Source organism: Podarcis gaigeae, assembly GCF_964106915.1.
Source record: "Podarcis gaigeae genome assembly, chromosome: 2".
NCBI classification, from domain to species: domain Eukaryota; kingdom Metazoa; phylum Chordata; class Lepidosauria; order Squamata; family Lacertidae; genus Podarcis; species Podarcis gaigeae.
In genome coordinates this window covers 106,586,944-106,606,149 of record NC_139679.1, presented here as the reverse complement: position 1 = coordinate 106,606,149, position 19,206 = coordinate 106,586,944, and the positions used below count along the sequence as shown (strand labels likewise).

At 49.5% G+C, this 19,206-nt stretch overlaps 1 protein-coding gene across 1 annotated transcript; it reads right to left on the bottom strand.

The window, feature by feature from the left end:
- Positions 1-674: 674 nt before the first annotated feature.
- Positions 675-18,231, bottom strand: LOC310837663 (uncharacterized protein). The gene is made up of 6 exons (XM_083724615.1): positions 18,087-18,231; positions 14,555-15,107; positions 10,962-11,347; positions 7,497-7,657; positions 4,924-5,056; positions 675-1,275 (listed from the first exon to the last, which is right to left on the bottom strand). Exons 1-6 carry the CDS (start codon positions 18,144-18,146, stop codon positions 1,087-1,089), a joined length of 1,482 nt encoding a protein of 493 aa, XP_083580741.1. The 5' UTR covers positions 18,147-18,231; the 3' UTR covers positions 675-1,086.
- Positions 18,232-19,206: the final 975 nt, after the last annotated feature.

Below are 19,206 nucleotides of genomic sequence, written 5' to 3'. Positions count from 1 at the left end.
ATGAAGATCAGTTAAATAAATAAATAAATAAATAAATAAATAAATAAGGAATGAATGAATGAATGAATGAATGAATATTGTGTATAAGTCGGTTTAGGATTTGAATGAAAAGCGACGAAGAAACAAAACAAATCAAAAATGCCAAATCGGACTGTCCGTCATCCGGCTCAGTCTGCCCACACTGGTTGGCAGAAGCTCTCCAGGATTTCAGAAAGGGGTCTCTAGAGGCCTACCTGGAGATGTCGAGGATTGAACCTGGGACCTTCTGAATGCAAGGCAGATGCTCTACCGCTGAGCCACGGAACCTTCCCTGGACCACAAGTTCCAAATCCCTGACTTAGGAGGTCCCCTTACCATCATGAGGAGCAGCTTCTTTCTGTCCACATTGATCTGCATGCACACAGAGAGGGAAACGAAGCGAAGCCCCCGTTTCTGAAGGCAAAAGGCTCTGGAGGGTGGCTGCTGGATGATCTCGCAGCTGTCCTGTTCGTGAACGGGGAAGAAATGAACCATTCTCTAAACGGGCAAAATTCACAAGCTGCCGAACCTCATTTAGCTCAGCTGTGCCAGGGGTAAAAAGCCGTAACCCGTGAACCTCTCCCACGGGGACCCACTTAGCACCAGGCTTTACGCGTTGGGGTCAGCCGCCGCCACAGGCAAAAAACAAACAAGAGCAGCTGGAGTGGAGTTTAATGTTTGGAAAGATGGGCTGCGTTAACAGGCCAGCAGTTTTTCTCCACACCGTGGCCGAGACCAGCGAGGTAGGGCCCACGGGCCAGCTGCAAGCGCTTTGAGACAGAGGTTCGCCCAGGTCAGCCATCTCTCCATGAGCTCGTCCTCCAACGTCTGAATAAATATTAATAGGAAGAAAGCCTCTGTTCAGGTGATCAGGTTCAGACAGCACCAGAAAACTTGCTTTCTGGGCTTGCAGAATTTCCCCCGCAGGGCTCTAAGCCGGAAGCGAAAGTAAGGATAGCGACTCCGGTGGGAACTCTGACACCCAGAGAGAGGCGCCAAATAGAAGATTCTCCTCTTGCGAACTCCACACTGTATACGAGGGGAGACTCTCCCGCAGGTCAGCCCCACTTAGGTGCAACAATTCCCCTCAGCACTGGCCAGGTAGCTCTCATAGTTCTCCTCACAGCGTCGGACGCAGCGGCAGAAATAGCTAGGGTCAGCAATGGCCTCCAGGAGGTCTGTTTGAACCAGGCAGATGTTGTACAGCTCGGAGGTAGGGGTCGTGCGAAGACAGCTGCTTGCTCGCCCTGTGAACACCTGCCGGGTAAAAGAAGAGAAAGCCAAAATTCTGAGGCCGTGGATGCGACAGAGGAGCTGAAAGAAGGTGGCAACAGAAGAACAAGCTGTCAGCCAGCCCACCCCTCTCCTCTTTCACTCTGGGCGGCAACATGTCTCCTTTGGTGAGACGGAGAGGTGCTGGACCTCAAGGATAACCCGGAAGCCCCTTCTCTTCAGAAGCCTGACAGTCTGGATGCCACAAAATTGGAGACGGTCCAGCCCAAGGAACGGGAAACAGATTAAGGCTCTTAGAACACAAGTAGTAATGGCAGAGGATGCCACTGAGCGTGTGCAGAGTAAGGTAAAGGTAAAGGGACCCCTGACCATTAGGTTCAGTCGTGACCAACTCTGGGGTTGCGGCTTTATTGGCCGAGGGAGCCGGCGTACAGCTTCCGGGTCTTGTGGCCAGCATGACTAAGCCGCTTCTGGCGAACCAGAGCAGTGCACGGAAACGCCATTTACCTTCCCGCTGGAGCGGTACCTATTTATCTACTTGCACTTTGACGTGCTTTTGAACTGCTAGGTTGGCAGGAGCAGGGACTGAGCAACGGGAGCTCACCCCGTCGCGGGGATTCGAAACGCCGACCTTCTGATTGGCAAGTCCTAGGTTCTGTGGTTTAACCCACAGCGCCACCCACGTCCCTCATGTGCAGAGTGGCACCCCCTCGATACAGAGAAGTAAAAGCCTACCTGCCTATGATCAGGGGTTAGGAGGAAGGAATTCCAGAAGAGAGCCTGTGGCTTCCAGCAGGCCTGAGCCCTCATTAGAAAGTGAGGCTGGCTAGGACAACAGTAGGGAAAAGGAACTTTCGGCCTCTCGGACACCATTTCCTCCAGCAAGCATTCAGTCAAGAGAGTGTCAAACATCCCAACAAATACATCACGAGTGGCTCAAGTCCCGGGATCTCAAGAGTGGCCTTTGGGCTGCAAGCTATGGCTCAAATTTGTATGGCAGGGGAGGGGCAACGACGACGATGACTTTGTAGTAACTTGCTTTGGGTTCCCTCTCACTGGAAGGAGTTCTGCAAGCCACTCTTCCTGAAAGCACTCCTTGTGGACGATGCAGAATGGCAAAGCCCTTCAAATGCATTGGCTTTCAGCTTGCGTGGCAGCAGGGTCCTCTCCTGCCCTCATCTGCATATAGACTACTCCTAAGGAAAGGACACAGGTGGTGCTGTGGGTTAAACCACAGAGCCTAGGATTTGCCGACCAGAAGGTCGGTGGTTCGAATCCCCGCAATGGGGTGAGCTCCAGTTGCTTGGTCCCTAGCCAACCTAGCAGTTTGAAAGCACGTCAAAGTGCAAGTAGATAAATAGGTACTGCTCTGGCGGGAAGATAATCGGTGTTTCCGTGCGCTGCTCTGGTTCGCCAGAAGCGGCTTTGTCATGCTGGCCACATGACCCGGAAGCTGTACGCCGGCTCCCTCGGCCAATAAAGTGAGATGAGCGCCGCAACCCCGGAGTTGGCCACGACTGGACCTAATGGTCAGGGGTCCCTTTACCTTTAAGGAAAACACAGAATGTTGTTCCCTGTATAATCTTCAATCTTGGTTTATGTCCTTACTGAACAGCACCTAAAGTGGCCCGATCTATAGGAGCTTCAGGTTACGGAAGGGGAAATTGGACCGACATCCCCTCCCCTGCCGGCGCCCTTGACTGGAAACATGCACAGGCCCCAGTCCTCCCTTCTGCGCTGCTATGAAATGCGTCGCAGCCCTCTCTCGCCCTGAATCTAGCAGGCAACCTCCAGGAAGCAAAGAGCAGACCAAAAAACTATAGCCAGAGGAGAGCAAGCTGGAGCACGTTGTGTTATTACAGTCATTATTATCTGCCGCATTTTTACACTAAGGTGTCTCAAAGCGACTTGCACAATAAAAACAGAAATAGCCCAGACGATAAAACCGGTGATAAAAATAGCAACGGCCAGAAATAAAGGAATGTGATCCATGCAGTGAAGAAGAAAAAGCGGGATCGGGTTTGAGGCTAACCTGCAACTGGCCTCTGAAGCCAACAGATTTGATCAGGAGTCTGCAGAAGCACCAAAGGTCACCTCCACAGCATTCTCTCTAAATATAATTTGGCCCAGGGTCATGCGGCCAGGGGTGGATGAGGAACTGCTGCCCTGCTCAGCAAAACAGGGGCTCAAACGTTCTGCAGATAGGGCAGAGGCGGTTCTGGGAGCTCCTCGCCTCTAGTGCAAAGAGCTCTTTGCGTTAACTGATCGGCTATTAAGTACTGAATGCAAAGGAAGGAAACTTCCTTTATTTCCAAAACGGAGGGGCAGATAGCATCCCTTCCCATGCGCAGCAGAGAACCCCAGGAGGCCATTGTCATGACTGGACTCCAGCAGGAACCAATTAACCTTTCCTGCCCAGCCATTCCTCATTCTGCCAGCCCAGCCGGTGCCAGTGCATTCCCTCCCATGCCCTCTCCTCCTCTTGGGAGGGCACACTCTCAGTCATGCACAAAGAGAGCTGCCACAATGGCCGGATCCTTCCCACTCCTCTCCCCAGAATCTCACTTCTGAGCATGCTCCTCTGGGGAAGCTGCCCTTTAAGCACAGAGGGCTGTGAATGAGCTTCAGACCGCTCAGAGGCAGAATCCTGGGCAGGCAGTGGGGTTGACTCACACCAGCAAGAGCAGGCAGCACGCACCTGCCGTTCTGTGCCAGCGAAGTCTCCTCTCCTCACCTGGCTTATCCCTTCCACCCTGTTCTGCATCTCCTCTGGGGCTGCCCAAGGGTTTCCCCTGACCAAGCAAGGCGTTTGGAAGGCAGCTCTGCCATCTAAGGGCGGCACAGGGTTTCAGAGGTGCATGTCAGAGGGGCCCTTGAGACTGACCCAGAAACTCCAGCAGATGCAGAATACCACAGTGAGACTCCTTACGGGGTCCTCGCTGCGAGATCACATTCACCTGCTGCTATACCAGCTGCACTGGCTCCCGGTGGAGTACAGGATCAGGTTTTAGGTGCTGGTTTTAACCTTTAAAGCCCTATACAGCCTAGGACCCTCGTACCTACGGGACTGCCTCTCCTGGTATGTTCCACAGAGGAACTTACGGTCTTCAAACAAAAACATCTTGGAGGTCCCGAGCCATAGAGAAGTTAGGCTGGCCTCAACCAGAGCCAGGGCTTTTGGGGCTGTGGCTCTGATCTGGTGGAACGCTCTGTCACAAGAGACTAGGGCCCTGCGGGACTTGACATCTTTCCACAGGGCCTGCAAGACAGAGCTGTTCCACCCCTCCTTTGGCAATCCTCACAGAACTCTAGCCCAATGGTTGCCATTAATCTGATTTGAATTAATTTTATAATGAAATGATTTTAGAATGTTGTATTTATTTTACTGTTGTTAGGCGCTCTGAGCCCGGCTTTGGCTGGGGAGGGCAGGATATAAATAAATTATTATTATTATTATTATTATTATTATTATTATTATTATTATTATTATTATATGTCTTTGCTCTGTCTCAAAGCTCTGGCCACAATACTTCACCAGCCCAGTCTGGCCCACCTCCCAGGGTTGTCGTGAGGATAAGAGAATTATAAAGAGGATATGATCTGATAAGTGGGGTGGTTTTTGTTTGTTTCTACACTGGAATATTTTAGAGCAACGATCCATGGCAACGATACCCGAGGGTGGATGATGGTGTCGGCATCGTTCAGGCGAATGTTGTCATCGATACAGATATGGTGGGTGCTTGTGTCGTGAGGGTCGATCCAAAGGGGCTTCCCTCCTCGGCTGGAGAACTGGTTCCTGGCCCACCTGGAACACACACACACACACACAGAGAGAGAGAGAGAGAGAGAGAGAGAGAGATTATCAGAACTTCTATGGGGATTTTTCCTAGGTTGCTGAAGCAAGAGTCTGCAATGAATCTTAGCAAAGACCCCACCAGCCCACCTTGTACCCCTCCAATGCAACGAATGGAAACGGGAAGGCAAGAAATGTATTGCATGCAGTGATCATAAGGGTCAAGCTGGCCTATTCTTTCTGCATACAAATACCAACTCAATTAATACATCTATTCTTATCCTACACAATTTATTCTGCTTTCACGGTTCAGCATTTGAGAAGATTTAGATGACTTTTGACAAGGAATGAGATGATAAAAAAAAAGAAAAGGTTCAGGTCGATGGCGGATAGGGACTAAGAGCCAAAAAAGATGGATAGAAGTTGTGTTGGCTGTTCACAATCCAGCTCTTCACCACGGGAACCTCCCTCTTATTTCAGAGCTCTCTCGTGAGAATACAAAAATATTTCCAAGCTCCTGTGCAAAAGAAACCTGCTTCTTCAAAATCATATTTGAAAAGCTTCTTAGGCTACCACCACAGGACCCTGAATAGGAGGGGAAACTGCGAACAGGTATGCATAATTCTCAGTGCAGGACTTCACATGCAATGGGAGCTGTTTGTGCTACATGTACCACAGAACAGAACCCAGAAAAGGGTCAGGAAGGGCCACCAGTGTCTGATGAAGGGCTCAGGCAGGGCAAGCCTTACAGTACTCAAAACAAATAGATGCTCAAGTATTACAACTGGGTTGTGCTCAGCTTTGTCTGGCTACATTGCCAGATGGCCAAAGAGTCCATCTTTTCTAGATCACAAACTAATAGGTTTGCTCAAAGCTTCCGGTGGCTCAGGGGACGCAGGTGGCGCTGTGGGTTAAAGCCTCAGCGCCTAGGACTTGCCGATCGAAAGGTCGGCGGTTCGAATCCCTGCGGCGGGGTGCGCTCCCGCTGCTCGGTCCCAGCGCCTGCCAACCTAGCAGTTCGAAAGCACCTCCGGGTGCAAGTAGATAAATAGGGACCGCTTACCAGCGGGAAGGTAAACGGCGTTTCCGTGTGCGGCTCTGGCTCTGGCCAGAGCAGCGATGTCACGCTGGCCACGTGACCCGGAAGTGTCTCCGGACAGCGCTGGCCCCTGGCCTCTTGAGTGAGATGGGCGCACAACCCCAGAGTCTGGCAAGACTGGCCCGTACGGGCAGGGGTACCTTTACCTTTACCTTTATCCGGTGGCTCAGGCTGCATGTCAAAGCAAGAGAGTTATTTCCAATATTCCCAACCTGGATTTAGCACAGTCCATTCCCTGCCTCTCCTTTTTTCCCCCCCACTGGTATAGGACAAGATGAGCCCTCAGTCCTAATCTCAGCAGCAGAACACGGCAGAGTCAGGTGGATCTTAAAGAACCAATAGCGACTTTAAACAATTGTTCTCGGGTATCTTGGCAGACGTGAGCTCAGTAAGGGAGAGGTGGCGAACCTATGGACCTCCAGACGTCCTTGGACTACAGTTTCCACCAGGCCCACTTAACATGGCCTTTGATCAGGGATCATGGGAGTTGGAGTCCAAGAGCATCAGGTTCTCTATCCTGGAGGAAGGAAAGGAAGAGGCAAGCAAACATGTCTCAGTCCTGCAGGAATGTCAGGCTGGAGACAGGGGGAAAGGGAGGAATCACTTTCTTTCTTCTTCTTCTTCTTAATAATAATAATAATAATCCTATCATCATCATTATCATCATTATCATTATTATTAGGATTTATACCCACCATCTTTTTCCAAAGGAGCCCAGAGTGGCAAATGCATTGGGTAAAATTCAACTAAGCGCTAAGTGTGTGCATGCAACAAAAGTCTCCTTGTGCACTGAGACTTCCCCCCAACCCTACTTCTCTATGCTCCTTAAACCTGCTCTGGGTTTTCCTCCAACCTGCCAGAGCAGATTTAGGGGCACAGGTGGGGGGGGGGCGGGGAGTCCCATTGCAGAAGGGGACCTTGATCCATGCACGCAGCAACTTAGCTGAATCCCACCCTACAATACTAATGCAATTAAAACTTCTAAAAACATTGGATGCTCAAACATACCCTAATTTATACCAGCCGTCCCCTGCCTGATGCTCTACAACTGTTCCGGATGACAACCCCCAGCCAGGATTATCAGGGATAATGGGAGTTATAGTTCAACAGCATCGGGAGACGGGGCGCCACATTGGAAAGGCTGTTTTAGACCACAGTCATTTGCCTGGCTCGGAAGCGACTGTCACATGAGGCCAGGACACAATAAATTTGTGTGCTGGTGGGGCAATGAAAAAAGTCTGGCCAAGCTGGGTTTTTTTGAAAGCCACTATAAACAAATCACCGACATCACCCTAAGTAAAAGCACATCAGTCGCCACAGGCTAAGAAGCAAGATGCCATTCTTATTCCTCACCAGTCAAAGTGATCCTGGAAGCCGCAAAGGCCTTCCCTGGAGCTGAAGTAGAGGTACAGTTTCCTCTCGCCATCTTCACTGGAGAGCCGCCCTGCTCCCTGCGTCAACACCACCTTTCGCTTGCTGCAACGTATCGTTCCAGGGCTGATGTCCACCGGCAGCTGCCATAGTGTGGCGGGGAGGAGGAGGGGGGTGAAAAAAGCAAATGAAACACAGATCACTCTCCTGTCAAGCTCTCAGCAGCAAACTTGAGGTCATCAAAGCAGAGCGTTGTGTGCACTGAGATGAGGAATCACCCTGAACTGGATCTGAGGATCAAGGGCGTTGCACTGGCGGAGGAAGGCGGGTGTGGAGGGTGCGGTGCGCACCGGGTGCCAGCCGTGAGGGCGGGTGACATTGCAGCGCCACCCACCCCCGCTCGCTGTGCAGGCGGCGGGCTGCTAGGGACAACGCTGCTGAGGGCGGCTAATGGCACCCCCCCCAAATGCTCGCTGTGCAGGCGGCTAGCCACACCCCCACGGGGTGGCTAGCCCTGCCCCAGCCCCTGCCCCAGGTTCCAGGGCAGGTAGCTCCGCCCCTGGGGCATCGCCCCACCTGGATGCAGAAGGGGGCTGTCCCACCAAATGGATTAAGGCCTCCTTCAGCCTTCCCCAACCTAGTGCCCCTGTTTTGGACTACAACTCCCATCAGCCCCCACCAATTTGCCCAAGAGATTGGATTTGATATCCCGCTTTATCACTACCCAAAGGAGTCTCAAAACGGCAAACATTCTCCTTTCCCTTCCTCTCCCACAACAAACACTCTGTGAGGTGAGTGAGGCTGAGAGACTTCGGAGAAGTGTGACTGGCCCAAAGTCACCCAGCAGCTGCATGTGGAGGAGCGGGGAAGTGAACTCGGTTCACCAGATTATGAGTCTACCACTCTTAACCACTACACCACACCGGCTCTCAGGATTCCATGAGTTGGAGTTCAAGAACACTGGGCACTCGGCTGGGCTACTTCCATGTGACCAGCAGAAACTTTCTCGACTTGCGTGTGAATGTTCTGCTCACATCAAGCAGTGTTGCATGTTAAACCTGGAGTTGAAATGGAGTAAAGGCCAAGCGGTCTTTAGAATTCCCTTTCCCATAGCCAGATGCCTCTGGCAAGTAGGGAATAAGAGCAACAGCCTGTTGTGTGCTACCAATATCTGATCTTGACAGAAATACTGTTCCTGGGTATGGATCTCAACTGCGACAGCTGGAGAACCATGCAGTATAACAGACAGCAAACTCTATTGCAGAGATCTGGGTGGAAACGTCCACTCAGGCATGAAATTTACACAGGGCAGCTTTGGGCCGGTCCCTCACCATTAGCCGAACCTACCTCACAAGTATGAAAATGGGATCGCCTCCTGAGCGCAATGGAGGAATGGTGAGATAGAAATGTAATACATTAAGTAATAAATATAATTGCATTACCATCAAACATCCCCTAACAGATCACAAAGGTTGCCATAGCTGAATTCTCTCGGCAGCTGGCAGTGTACCAGAACTGATGAATGTGGCAAAAGTTCAGTCCTTAACAACACTGAAATTGACTCACATTTAATTCCAATTATAAAGGAAGGCTTTTAGTGGTGTCAAAATATTTATTTGGTCCTCTCAAATGCCACTAAGCATCAACGGATGGCAGAATTTGTCTCTTTTCATGCATCAAATGCCTTCTGTCTAAGCAGAGAGCCAGCACGGTCCAATCTTGTGGACAGTGTTTTGGACTTCAATCAAATGCCGCCTTAGTCACCATCTTGGCAAGCTCGTTGTTGTTAGCTTCAGTTTCTCATCTGTAAAATGGGAACATTAAGTGCCCCAAGCTGCACAAGGAGTACCAGCTAAAGTCTGCAGCGCTCTACCCATCAAACCTAGCTAAATAAAATGGAGCCTAGGATTCAGAGAAATGTGGCAAATGGAGGATGCACAGGTGCTTAAGAATGGAAAGGTAGGTACAGGGGCCCACAGCAAGGGCACAGGAAGCTCTGCAAGCTAGAAGCAGACCACCTCAAGATCATTTAAGTCATAACCAGGCTTTCCCCAGTTCCTGAATATTTAGCCCATTATTCAGAAGCTTCACTTTGGAAGTACAGAGACCAAAAACCTGCTATTTTTAATGACAGCTGAATTCCTCCAAGATTCCAGCAAAGCCACCAGGATTCTTCACTTTCAGACAAGATATTGCAATGTATAATGTTGGCAGCCTTGGTCCCCAAAGCGCAAAGGAGAGTCCCTATCAAATCCAAAGCTCCACACCTCCAGTATTATATTCATTTCCTATCGGGCAGCCTAATTAAATAATGCCAGATTTAATTTTGGCTGCCTAGCCTTCAGAGAGAGGAAGCAATCAGCTGTGAGCTTGGCAGGATTTCCTAGAGGAGGGAAGAAGAAGAAGAAGAAGAAGAAGAAGAGGAGGAGGAGGAGGAGGAGGAGGAGGAGGAGGAGTTTGGACTTGATATCCTGCCTTTCACTCACCTTAAGGGGTGTAGAATCAGGTAGTCTCAGCCTGCATCTCATAGGATGCCAACAGAGACTCCTAAAGCCTGCTGAGGGGCTGCATGGAAGGCTGGGACCTGGGAAACCAGGGTTCAAATCCCCACTCAGCCATGAAGCTCACCGGGTGGCCTTGGGCCACTCACTGCCTCTGAGGTTAACCTATCCCACAGGGTTGTTGTAGGGATAAAGGAGGACGGGGAGAACCAAGTATGCCACCTTGAGCTCCTTGGTGGGAAAAGGTAAGGTAAAGGGACCCCTGACCATTAGGTCCAGTCATGACCGACTCTGGGGTTGCGGCGCTCATCTCACTTTATTGGCTGAGGGAGCTGGTGTACAGCTTCCGGGTCATGTGGCCAGCCTGACTAAGCCGCTTCTGGCGAAACAGAGCAGCGCACGGAAACTCCGTTTACCTTCCCGCCAGAGCGGTACCTATTTATCTACTTGCACTTTGACGTGCTTTCGAACTGCTAGGTGGGCAGGAGCAGGGACCGAGCAACGGGAGCTCACCCCGTCGCGGGGATTTGAACCACCGACCTTCTGATCGGCAAGTCCTAGGCTCTGCGGTTTAAACCACAGCGCCCCCCGCGTCCTCCCTTGGTGGGATACAAAGGCAATAAATAAAAAGGTGTCTTCAGCGGAAAGGCATCTAGAATACTGAACAAACAAATAAGGCAGAAGGCACTGGGATCAAAGAGCCTCAGCCAAGCTTGCTGGGCTTGTGGAAAAGGCAGGTCATGACTAAAGCAGCAATAGCAATGGAGGAATCCATAGAATCATAGAATTGTCGAGTTGGAAAGGACCCCAAGCATCACCTAGTCCAACCCCCTGCAATGCAGGAATCTAAAATGTCCATAACAGATTCTTAAAAACCTCCAAGGAAGGGGAGTCCACAGCCTCCCGAGGGAGACTGTCCCAGGGTGCTCTTTTTCTGCCCACTCACCGAGACGTCCTGCAGCGCAGGGAAGTGGGGGTGCTCCCCCTCCAGGGCGCAGCGCACTGCCGTCAGGACACGAGCCAAGTCCGTGCCAAAGGTGCGGAAGACGACGGCAAAGTGCCTCCCTTCCCGGCGCAGGCTCTCCACGAGGTGGAAGAAGGAAGGCAGCACCAAGTGGTAGCGCTTGCCCCGCTGGCCGGGGATGGAGAGCAGCGGGTGAGGCTGCCCCTGCCACTCCAGAAGCTGCAGGTGGCGCTTGTGAAGATCGCGGAACTTCCGCCCGGGGGGCGTGTCCGTGAATCGGGTATTGCGGCCGTACTGGGAGTAAAAACTCACGGCGCCCGGGCACGGAGGGAGCAACGAAGGGGACTCACTCAGCCACTGCCACTTGCCTGGAAGGAAAGAGGAAGGAGGTGAGTTGAGGGCAGCGGTCCGCAAACTTTTTCTTTTTTAAAAAAATCATTTTTATTAAGTTTTCCATTTTAACAATCCAATCAAATCACATTAAATACAGTGGTACCTCGGGTTACATAGGCTTCAGGTTACATATGCTTCAGGTTACAGACTCCGCTAAGAACTTTGCTTCAGGATGAGAACAGAAATCGTTCAGCAGCGGCATGGCGGCAGCAGGAGGCCCCAATAGCTAAAGTGGTGCTTCAGGTTAAGAACCGTTTCAGGTTAAGTACGGACTTCCGGAACGAATTAAGTACTTAACCCGAGGTACCACTGTATTCCAAATTATACATATACATATCAAATAATCCAAATATTCTGCCAAATTATAAAAAAAAATTATTGGGACTTCCCATGCTTCAAGTTCGGGAGGCGAACTTGAGGTCAGCAAACTTTTTCAGCAGGAGGCTGGTCCACTGTCCTTCAGACCTTGTGGGGGGCCGGACTAGTATTTTGAAGAAGAAAAAATGAACGAATTCCTATGCCCCACAAATAACCCAGAGATGCATTTTAAATAAAAGCACACATTCTACTCATGTAGAAACACCAGGCAGGCCCCACAAATAACCCAGAGATGCAGTTTAAATAAAAGCACACATTCTACTCATGTAAAAACATGCTGTTTCCTGGACCATCCGCGGGCCGGATTTAGAAGGCAATTGAGCTGGATCCGGCCCCGGGGCCTTAGTTTGCCTACCCATGGTTTAGGGTCTAAAGGAAGGAAGAACTTTCTCTCTCTTCCGTTGATGGGCTCACACTCTATCGTGGGCCCTTAGTCCCAGCACAGCTTCACTTACACCTTCAGAGCCAACTCAAAGCCTGGGAAGGGGACAGAGCTTGCCAACAGAAAATCTGCTTGGCATGCAGAAGGCACCAGCATCTCATAGGAAAATAAGAGCTTGCTGGATCAGGCCAATGGCCCCCCTGGTCCAGCATCCTGTTCTCACAGTGGCCAACCAGGTGCAGGATTCGAGCACTCTCCCCTCTCGCAGAATCTCAGAGTTTAGCTGGGAAAGACTCCCTGCACAAAATCCTGGAACTCCACTGCCAGTGCCTAGAATGCACAGAGCTCAGCGTGTAGAGTGCACTAAATAAGGACCTCCTTTACAGCAACCTTTGCCAGCCCGGTGCCCTCCAGATGTTTTGGTCTACAATGCTCATCGACACTAGCTAGCACATCCTAATGGGAATTGGGAGTCCAAAACACCTGGAGGGCACTAGGTTGGCAAAGCTGCTTCAGTGTTTCTGCAACAGCCTTTAATTGAATAAAGGTAAAGGTAAAGGGACCCCTGACCATTAGGTCCAGTCGCGGACGACTCTGGGGTTGCAGCACTCATCTTGATTTATTGGCCGAGGGAGCCAGCATACAGCTTCTGGATCATGTGGCCAGCATGACTAAGCCGCTTCTGGCGAACCAGAGCAGCGCACGGAAACACCGTTTACCTTCCCGCCGGAGCGGTACCTATTTATCTACTTGGACTTTGACGTGCTTTCGAACTGCTAGGTTGGCAGGAGCAGGGATCGAGCAAAGGGAGCTCACCCCGTCATGGGGATTCGAACCGCCGACCTTCTGATCAGCAAGTCCTAGGCTCTGTGGTTTAACCCATGGCGCCATCCGCATCCCATTTTTATTGAATACCTTTTTTTTAAAAAAAGTGGGGGATTGGTGGAAGGAAGAGAACAATGCGCAGTGAAGTAGAATACAAATCTATCACGCAAGTGGCGACAGTTCAGACAGAGGGCACCTGAAGTCAAACAGCTTAGCTCAGTACATGTTAATTTTAACTTCTTGGTGCTCCCGCATGTGTGCGAGAGAGAGTTGGCAGGCGGCTTTAACCTAATTCTGAAGAGACCAACAATATGTAAATGTGCCTGGGCGAGATACAGGATGCAACAGCTCCTTTGATAAGGTTCCCTTCGCACAGAACAAAAGAGCCTGATCTATAAGGAGATTTGGCTCGTGGGCGGCATAATAGCACACGGTGCTGTCTTGCAGCAGAGTGCCAGGCTAGTAGTCTCTTGGTCCAGATCCAAAAAGCCGAGGATGTAGGCAAGTTAGCCTTGAGACTGGGATGAGATACAATGGGCAGGACTGCCCTGTTTGCTTTCCAATGCTAATGCTGAGAGGGAGTGCAAGTGGAGGTGTCATGAGAGGGTGGGTGGCTACTTCCAGTCCATTTTTAACCCATCTTCCCACCTCCCTGTCCAACCCCTTTTTCCTCTGTGGTATGCAGAGTACAGGTTGGGAGCTTGCCAGAAAGAGGGCAGTACCAACTCAAGGTGGGGGGAAAGCAAGGCAATCATAAAAAGATGCCGAAGAAAAGTTTTTTTTCTTTACAAAAACACTCAATTTTCTATCATTATGTATAATGCATCTGGAAGGCTCTCTGAAAAGACAAAAGAAACCCAACAAGCGACGCTTGCGGCCTCTGATGAACAGGACATCATACTTGAAAATGCGTTAGGCATAATAATAGAAAATTGGGAGTGCATTTGTAAATAGATTAATATTATTTTCTTCAACAGCTGGTGAGGGTTGTCATTTTTTGGTTTTGGTGGTTTGCTTGCAACCTTTTTAAATATCTAAAAAACAGGGGGGGGGTGTAAATTTTTATTCTGAAAGTATGGCCCAGAGAAAAAAGTTTGAGAATCACTGCACTATAATAATAATAATAATTTATTATTTGTACCCCGCCCATCTGCCTGGGCTTCCCCAGCCACTCTGGGCGGCTTCCAACAAAGATTAAAAAGACATTAAAATGTCACACATTGAAAACTTCCTTGAACAGGGCTGCCTTCAGATGTCTAGATGTGAATTAGCACAACGGGGGCTTCCCCCAGCCCCACCTTCTCCCCACAGAACAGCACGTGGGGGTAGGAGAGGGGAGACTGCTCCATCAGACAAGGAGAGATGCTTGTGCTAACAGAGCAATCTCCTTAGCCCTACATTAAATTATCCCCCAGGCTTCTGCCTCCTTCCCTACATACCCCTTGGCTATACTCTGTTTCTCTGCATCACCTATCCTGAAAATCAAAAATGATTAAAAAAACCACAAGCAATTCTTATTTCTTGCAGTTTCATCCAGCCATTGAACTTAAGTTTTATGTCACAGGAACTGGGATTTCAGCTGCTCGCATGGTCTTACCTGTTGGGTCGATTTCCCCCCAGGTGACAGTACTCAGGAAATAGTTCAGAGCAGCTCTGGGGTCCTGACCGGTGACAGCATCAGACACTACGATAGTGTTGTTTAAGTCTATGTGTAGAACCAGCTTCCGTTTCTTAGGGCTTAAGATCACCCCGGAAAGAGGGACTAAGCTGGTGGTAGTTCTTGGATGCTGGCAGTCCATTTCTTCATCTTCTTCTCTTTGGGCAGACTGGCCATGTTGCCCTTCTGCACAGCTGAGATTGGTGACCTGGTTCTCCTCTGGAGAATTTCTTACACCATTCCCAAGACCATCAGTCTCAGAACAAGATTTTCTTTTCATCAAGCTGGAACTACCGGAGACGGACTGTGTGCCAACTATTCCAGGAGCCATCTCTGTACATATGGTCATCAGCTTGGGTTTCAAATCGTTCGGATCCGTGTTGGAAATATCATCTCCTGCAGTGCAGCTGCCAGAGAGATCTCTCTCCCTTGAAGCCGTTGGGTCACTCATGGGCTGGGATGAATTAGGAGGGAGATGCCGCCTCAGGCTCAACTGTAGAGACAAGAGGAGTAAATGGTCACTATTTTCCCCTATGTCATTCAATGTGAAGCAGAAGCTTATACAGTGGTACCTGAGGTTACATACGATTCAGGTTACAGAGTCCGCTAACCCAGAAATAGTGCTTCAGGTTAAGAACTTTGTTTCAGCATGAGAACAGAAATCGTGCTCCGGCGGCGCGGCAGCAGCAGGAGGCCCCATTAGCTAAAGTGGTGCTTCAAGTTAAGAACAGTTTCAGGTTAAGAACAGACCTCCGGAACAAATTAAGTTCTTAACCCGAGGTACCAATGTATAATTAGATCCAGGTTCACTCAGCTATAAAGCCCACTACATGGACATTCTACTGCTCAGCGTGGTGAATTGTTGAGACTGAGGCATTGTGGGAATAAAACAGTGTGCTCTGATCAACTTCATAATCTGCACCCTCAATATCCTCTGAGCTAATTTGTGCCATTTCTTTTTATAGATGGGCGATTGAAGCAGAAAAAATGTTTACTTTCCCCAGACCACCCCAGCGAAAGCCAATCCACAAATTTAACAAAGCTATCATAATGCGGAGAAAGTGTATTGACTTCCTAAGGTTTGCATGTGTGAGAAGAAACCGGAAAGAAAGTGCATTGAAAGATTTGCATTTATAGAAACCTGCCTCTAACTGATCAATAACTGAGCTAGTTCTGAACTCTAGTTTTAGGAAGGAACATAGGAAGCTGCCTTATACCCAAGTCAGAAAATTGCTCCTTCTAGCTCAATATGATCAACAATGACTGGCGGTGGCTTCCCAAGGTTTTCAGACAGAAGCAATTCCCAGCTCACCCTGGAGATGCTGGGGACTGAATCTGGGAACTTCTGCACTCAAAACACATGCTCTGCCATTGAGAAATGGCCTTCCTCTCACATGGTTTTTTAGATCACACATGCAACCTACTCCCTTATCTATTCACTAAAATAAATAGGGTTTCTCGTCTGTCAAGCTGAATCCAACATTTTACCCACCAGATGCTGTCAATTCTGGAACTAGAACACCGCAGAGACTCCAGCGTACAAGGCCTGAGCACCTTAGATTCACCTGATCTTTCTCCTACGGTTCTTTATGTCCCTCTTTCAAACTGCCCAAGCACTAATTCCCACCATACCTTGCTCATCTGTTTCCTCTCCTACCTGATGTGTTGGTGTACACTCACTCTGTCCCACAGAAGCAGACAACCATAAGCAACAGCTTGCAGACATTCCATAGCCACCCGCTCACAAACAAAAGGAATAACTTTGCATAACTGAACTTACGCAAATCATTGTCACAAGATGTGTGGGAAACAATTAGCAGAGAGAGAGAGGTTCTTAAAAAAAGGATTAGCTGCTGCCAGACATATGAAGGTAGAGTCTACCACTCAGAGTCTACTACTCGCCACAATTTAACATGGAACCTCAGCATTCAGGGCACATTTGTATGCAAGAATGTTCAGAGATCTTCTCTATGTGTATTTCTGATCAGCACATGCAGGAGACAATGGGAAGTCTACTTCCCATTCTTCCTGCTTCTCAGTTTTCCAAAAGCAAAACAAGATAGCCAGTTGGAGAAGACTTGATCTTTGGTCTGATCCAAAAAAGGCAATGCAACTGATGTTTTTATTTCCACCTCTGGCAAATGCATTTCATACAATATGTAAGGAGGACTGTTATTCCACATCAAAGGCAAAACAGAACCACCAAATATTTTCTTGCAAGAATCAGAAGCTAAATATTCTACTCTCTTCTTTACTCCTACACAAACCCGCCTTAGCTTAAAAACCAAGCAAATTAACCAGACTTGCGCAAGGCTGGCCAGCAGTTCCGCTGTGCTTAATGGCACTTGTTACTTTCAAGCCAGCTCCTGAACCCTAAGGCTGCCTTTTTTCATGTACACACCTTAACGTGGGAATAAAGCTCACCGAACACAGGTGAGCGGATCTGCAACAGGGTAAACCCGTACTGCAAGGCTGGTGATTACCAGTTTGGTGAGTCCCGCATGTCCGCCCACACAAGTCACAGAATCATAGATTTGCAGAGTTGGAAGGGACCACAAGGGTCATCTAGTCCACCCGCCCGCAGTGCAGGAACCTTGTTGTCCAACATGGGGCTCGAATCCACAACCCCGAGATTAAGAATCTCATGCTCTTAATAACACTATACAAATTTATACAATACAGTGGTACCTCGGGTTAAGTACTTAATTCATTCTGGAGGTCTGTTCTTAACCTGAAACTGTTCTTAACCTGAAGCACCACTTTAGCTAATGGGGCTTCCTGTTGCCACTGGGCCGCCAGAGCACGATTTCTCTTCTCATCCTGAAGCAAAGTTCTTAACCCGCGGTACTATTTCTGGGTTAGTGGGGTTTGTAACCTGAAGCGTATGTAACCCGAGGTACCACTGTAATGTATGGGAATATCGTATATTGCCATTTGCGTGTGTGCATATTTTCGCTTTTATATGTATCTTGTAGTTTTTCTCCCTCTCACTTTTCCTTCTTTTTTCCTGTATCACTTGATTTCTTTTAACTGAAATCACCTCCATTTTATATATATGGAGTGAGTGAGTGAGTGTGTCTCATGCCCTACCAGCTGAGGTACCCCTCAGGCATGGCAGCAGTTTTCTTAAGCTTCTTATTTCCTCCAGCCTGACCTTAACTGCCTCTAACCCTCTCATGGCATCCCCTCTTAGCCACCATCACAGGATCCCTCGGCCCAGGGACCCTCTCTCCACACCCAGCCCCGGACCCCCAAGGGTCGGGGGGAGAGGGCAAGTGGGTCCATGAGGCTCGTCCTCTCCCATGGGACCTCTGGTGGGAGGGCGAGGGGTGGGCGAGGGGTGCCCTTCCCCCTCCTCCTTCCCAGCCCTGATCCAGCCACGTGACCCAGTCCCGACAGGCACCACCAACAACCGCCATCCCCACCAGCAGCGCTCCCCCTCCCCCACCCGCCCCTTCTTCTCCACCGTTACCAAGATACCGCCGCTGCCCGGCGTCCCACTTCCGCTCCGCCGCCTCCGGCATGTAACCATAGAGGGGTTTTTTCGCTCGGCGCCTAGAGACGCCTCTTCCTCCCCTTTTGCGTTTCCTCGTTGCGCTTACGGAGGCTGCGGCGCCCCCTGGCGACCGGACTCCGTTTTCCGCTCAAGTTTGCCGACTGCTGTTCATTGTGGCTGGTTGGTTTTTGCCATTCGAGTGGCTGCTTCGTTGGCAAGTTTGATAAGAAAGAAACGACGCTTGGTTTTACACGTGTGCAGCGGATTGAGGAAACCCAGCCAGATGGGCGGGGGTATAAATAATAAATTATTGTTATTGTTATTATTATTATTATTATTATTATTATTATTAATACCTCTCTACTTAAATGAAATAATATTAAGACTTAAGAAAAAGGGGGGAAACACCGCTCCACTTCGGTAGGGAGTTGAGCGTTTTTAATCACCACTCGCGTATTTGTTTGTGAACCCCCTGCAAACAGAAAGCTAGCCCATCACGCATAAACATTTCTAGCTTTAAGTTGCTTCTTGCTAGCTTTCTAGCAAGCTAGCTTTCTATTTGCTAGCTTTCTATTTGCAGGGAGGTGTTTGAACAAAAAGGAAACGTTCAAAAACAGAATGCCTCGCAATCAGAAGAGCCCCTATTCATCGGGAGCATCTGTGGGTTCCCAGATGTTGTTGGACTACAACTCCCATCATCCCTAAGCTCTGGCCTTGCTAGCTATGGATGATAGGAGTTGTAGTTCAACAACCTCTGGGGACCTAAAGGTTGAGAAAGGCTGGTTTAAACAAATATTTAAATGGGGTTTAAACGGGAGCTCACCCCCTGGTTTAAACGGGGGTGGTGCTGTGTGTTAAATCACAGAGCTTAGGACTTGCCAATCAGAAAGTCGGAGGTTCAAATCCCCGCGATGGGGTGGGCTCCCATTGCTCGGTCCCTGCTCCTGCCAACCTAGCAGTTCGAAAGCACATCAAAGTGCAAGTAGATAAATAGGTACCGCTCCGGCGGGAAGGTAAACGGCGTTTCCATGCGCTGCTCTGGTTCACCAGAAGCAGCTTAGTCATGCTGGCCCGGAAGCTGTACGGAAGCTCCCTC

Coding starts and splice junctions, on each gene's coding strand:
- LOC310837663 (XM_083724615.1), bottom strand. CDS start 18,146: ATGGTTACATGCCGGAGGCGGCGGAGCGGAAGTGGGACGCCGGGCAGC. Junction 15,108..18,086: donor CGGGCAGCGGCGGTATCTTG/GTAACGGTGGAG, acceptor TTGTCTCTACAG/TTGAGCCTGAGGCGGCATCT. Junction 7,658..10,961: donor CTGCGCTGCAGGACGTCTCG/GTGAGTGGGCAG, acceptor ACACTATGGCAG/CTGCCGGTGGACATCAGCCC.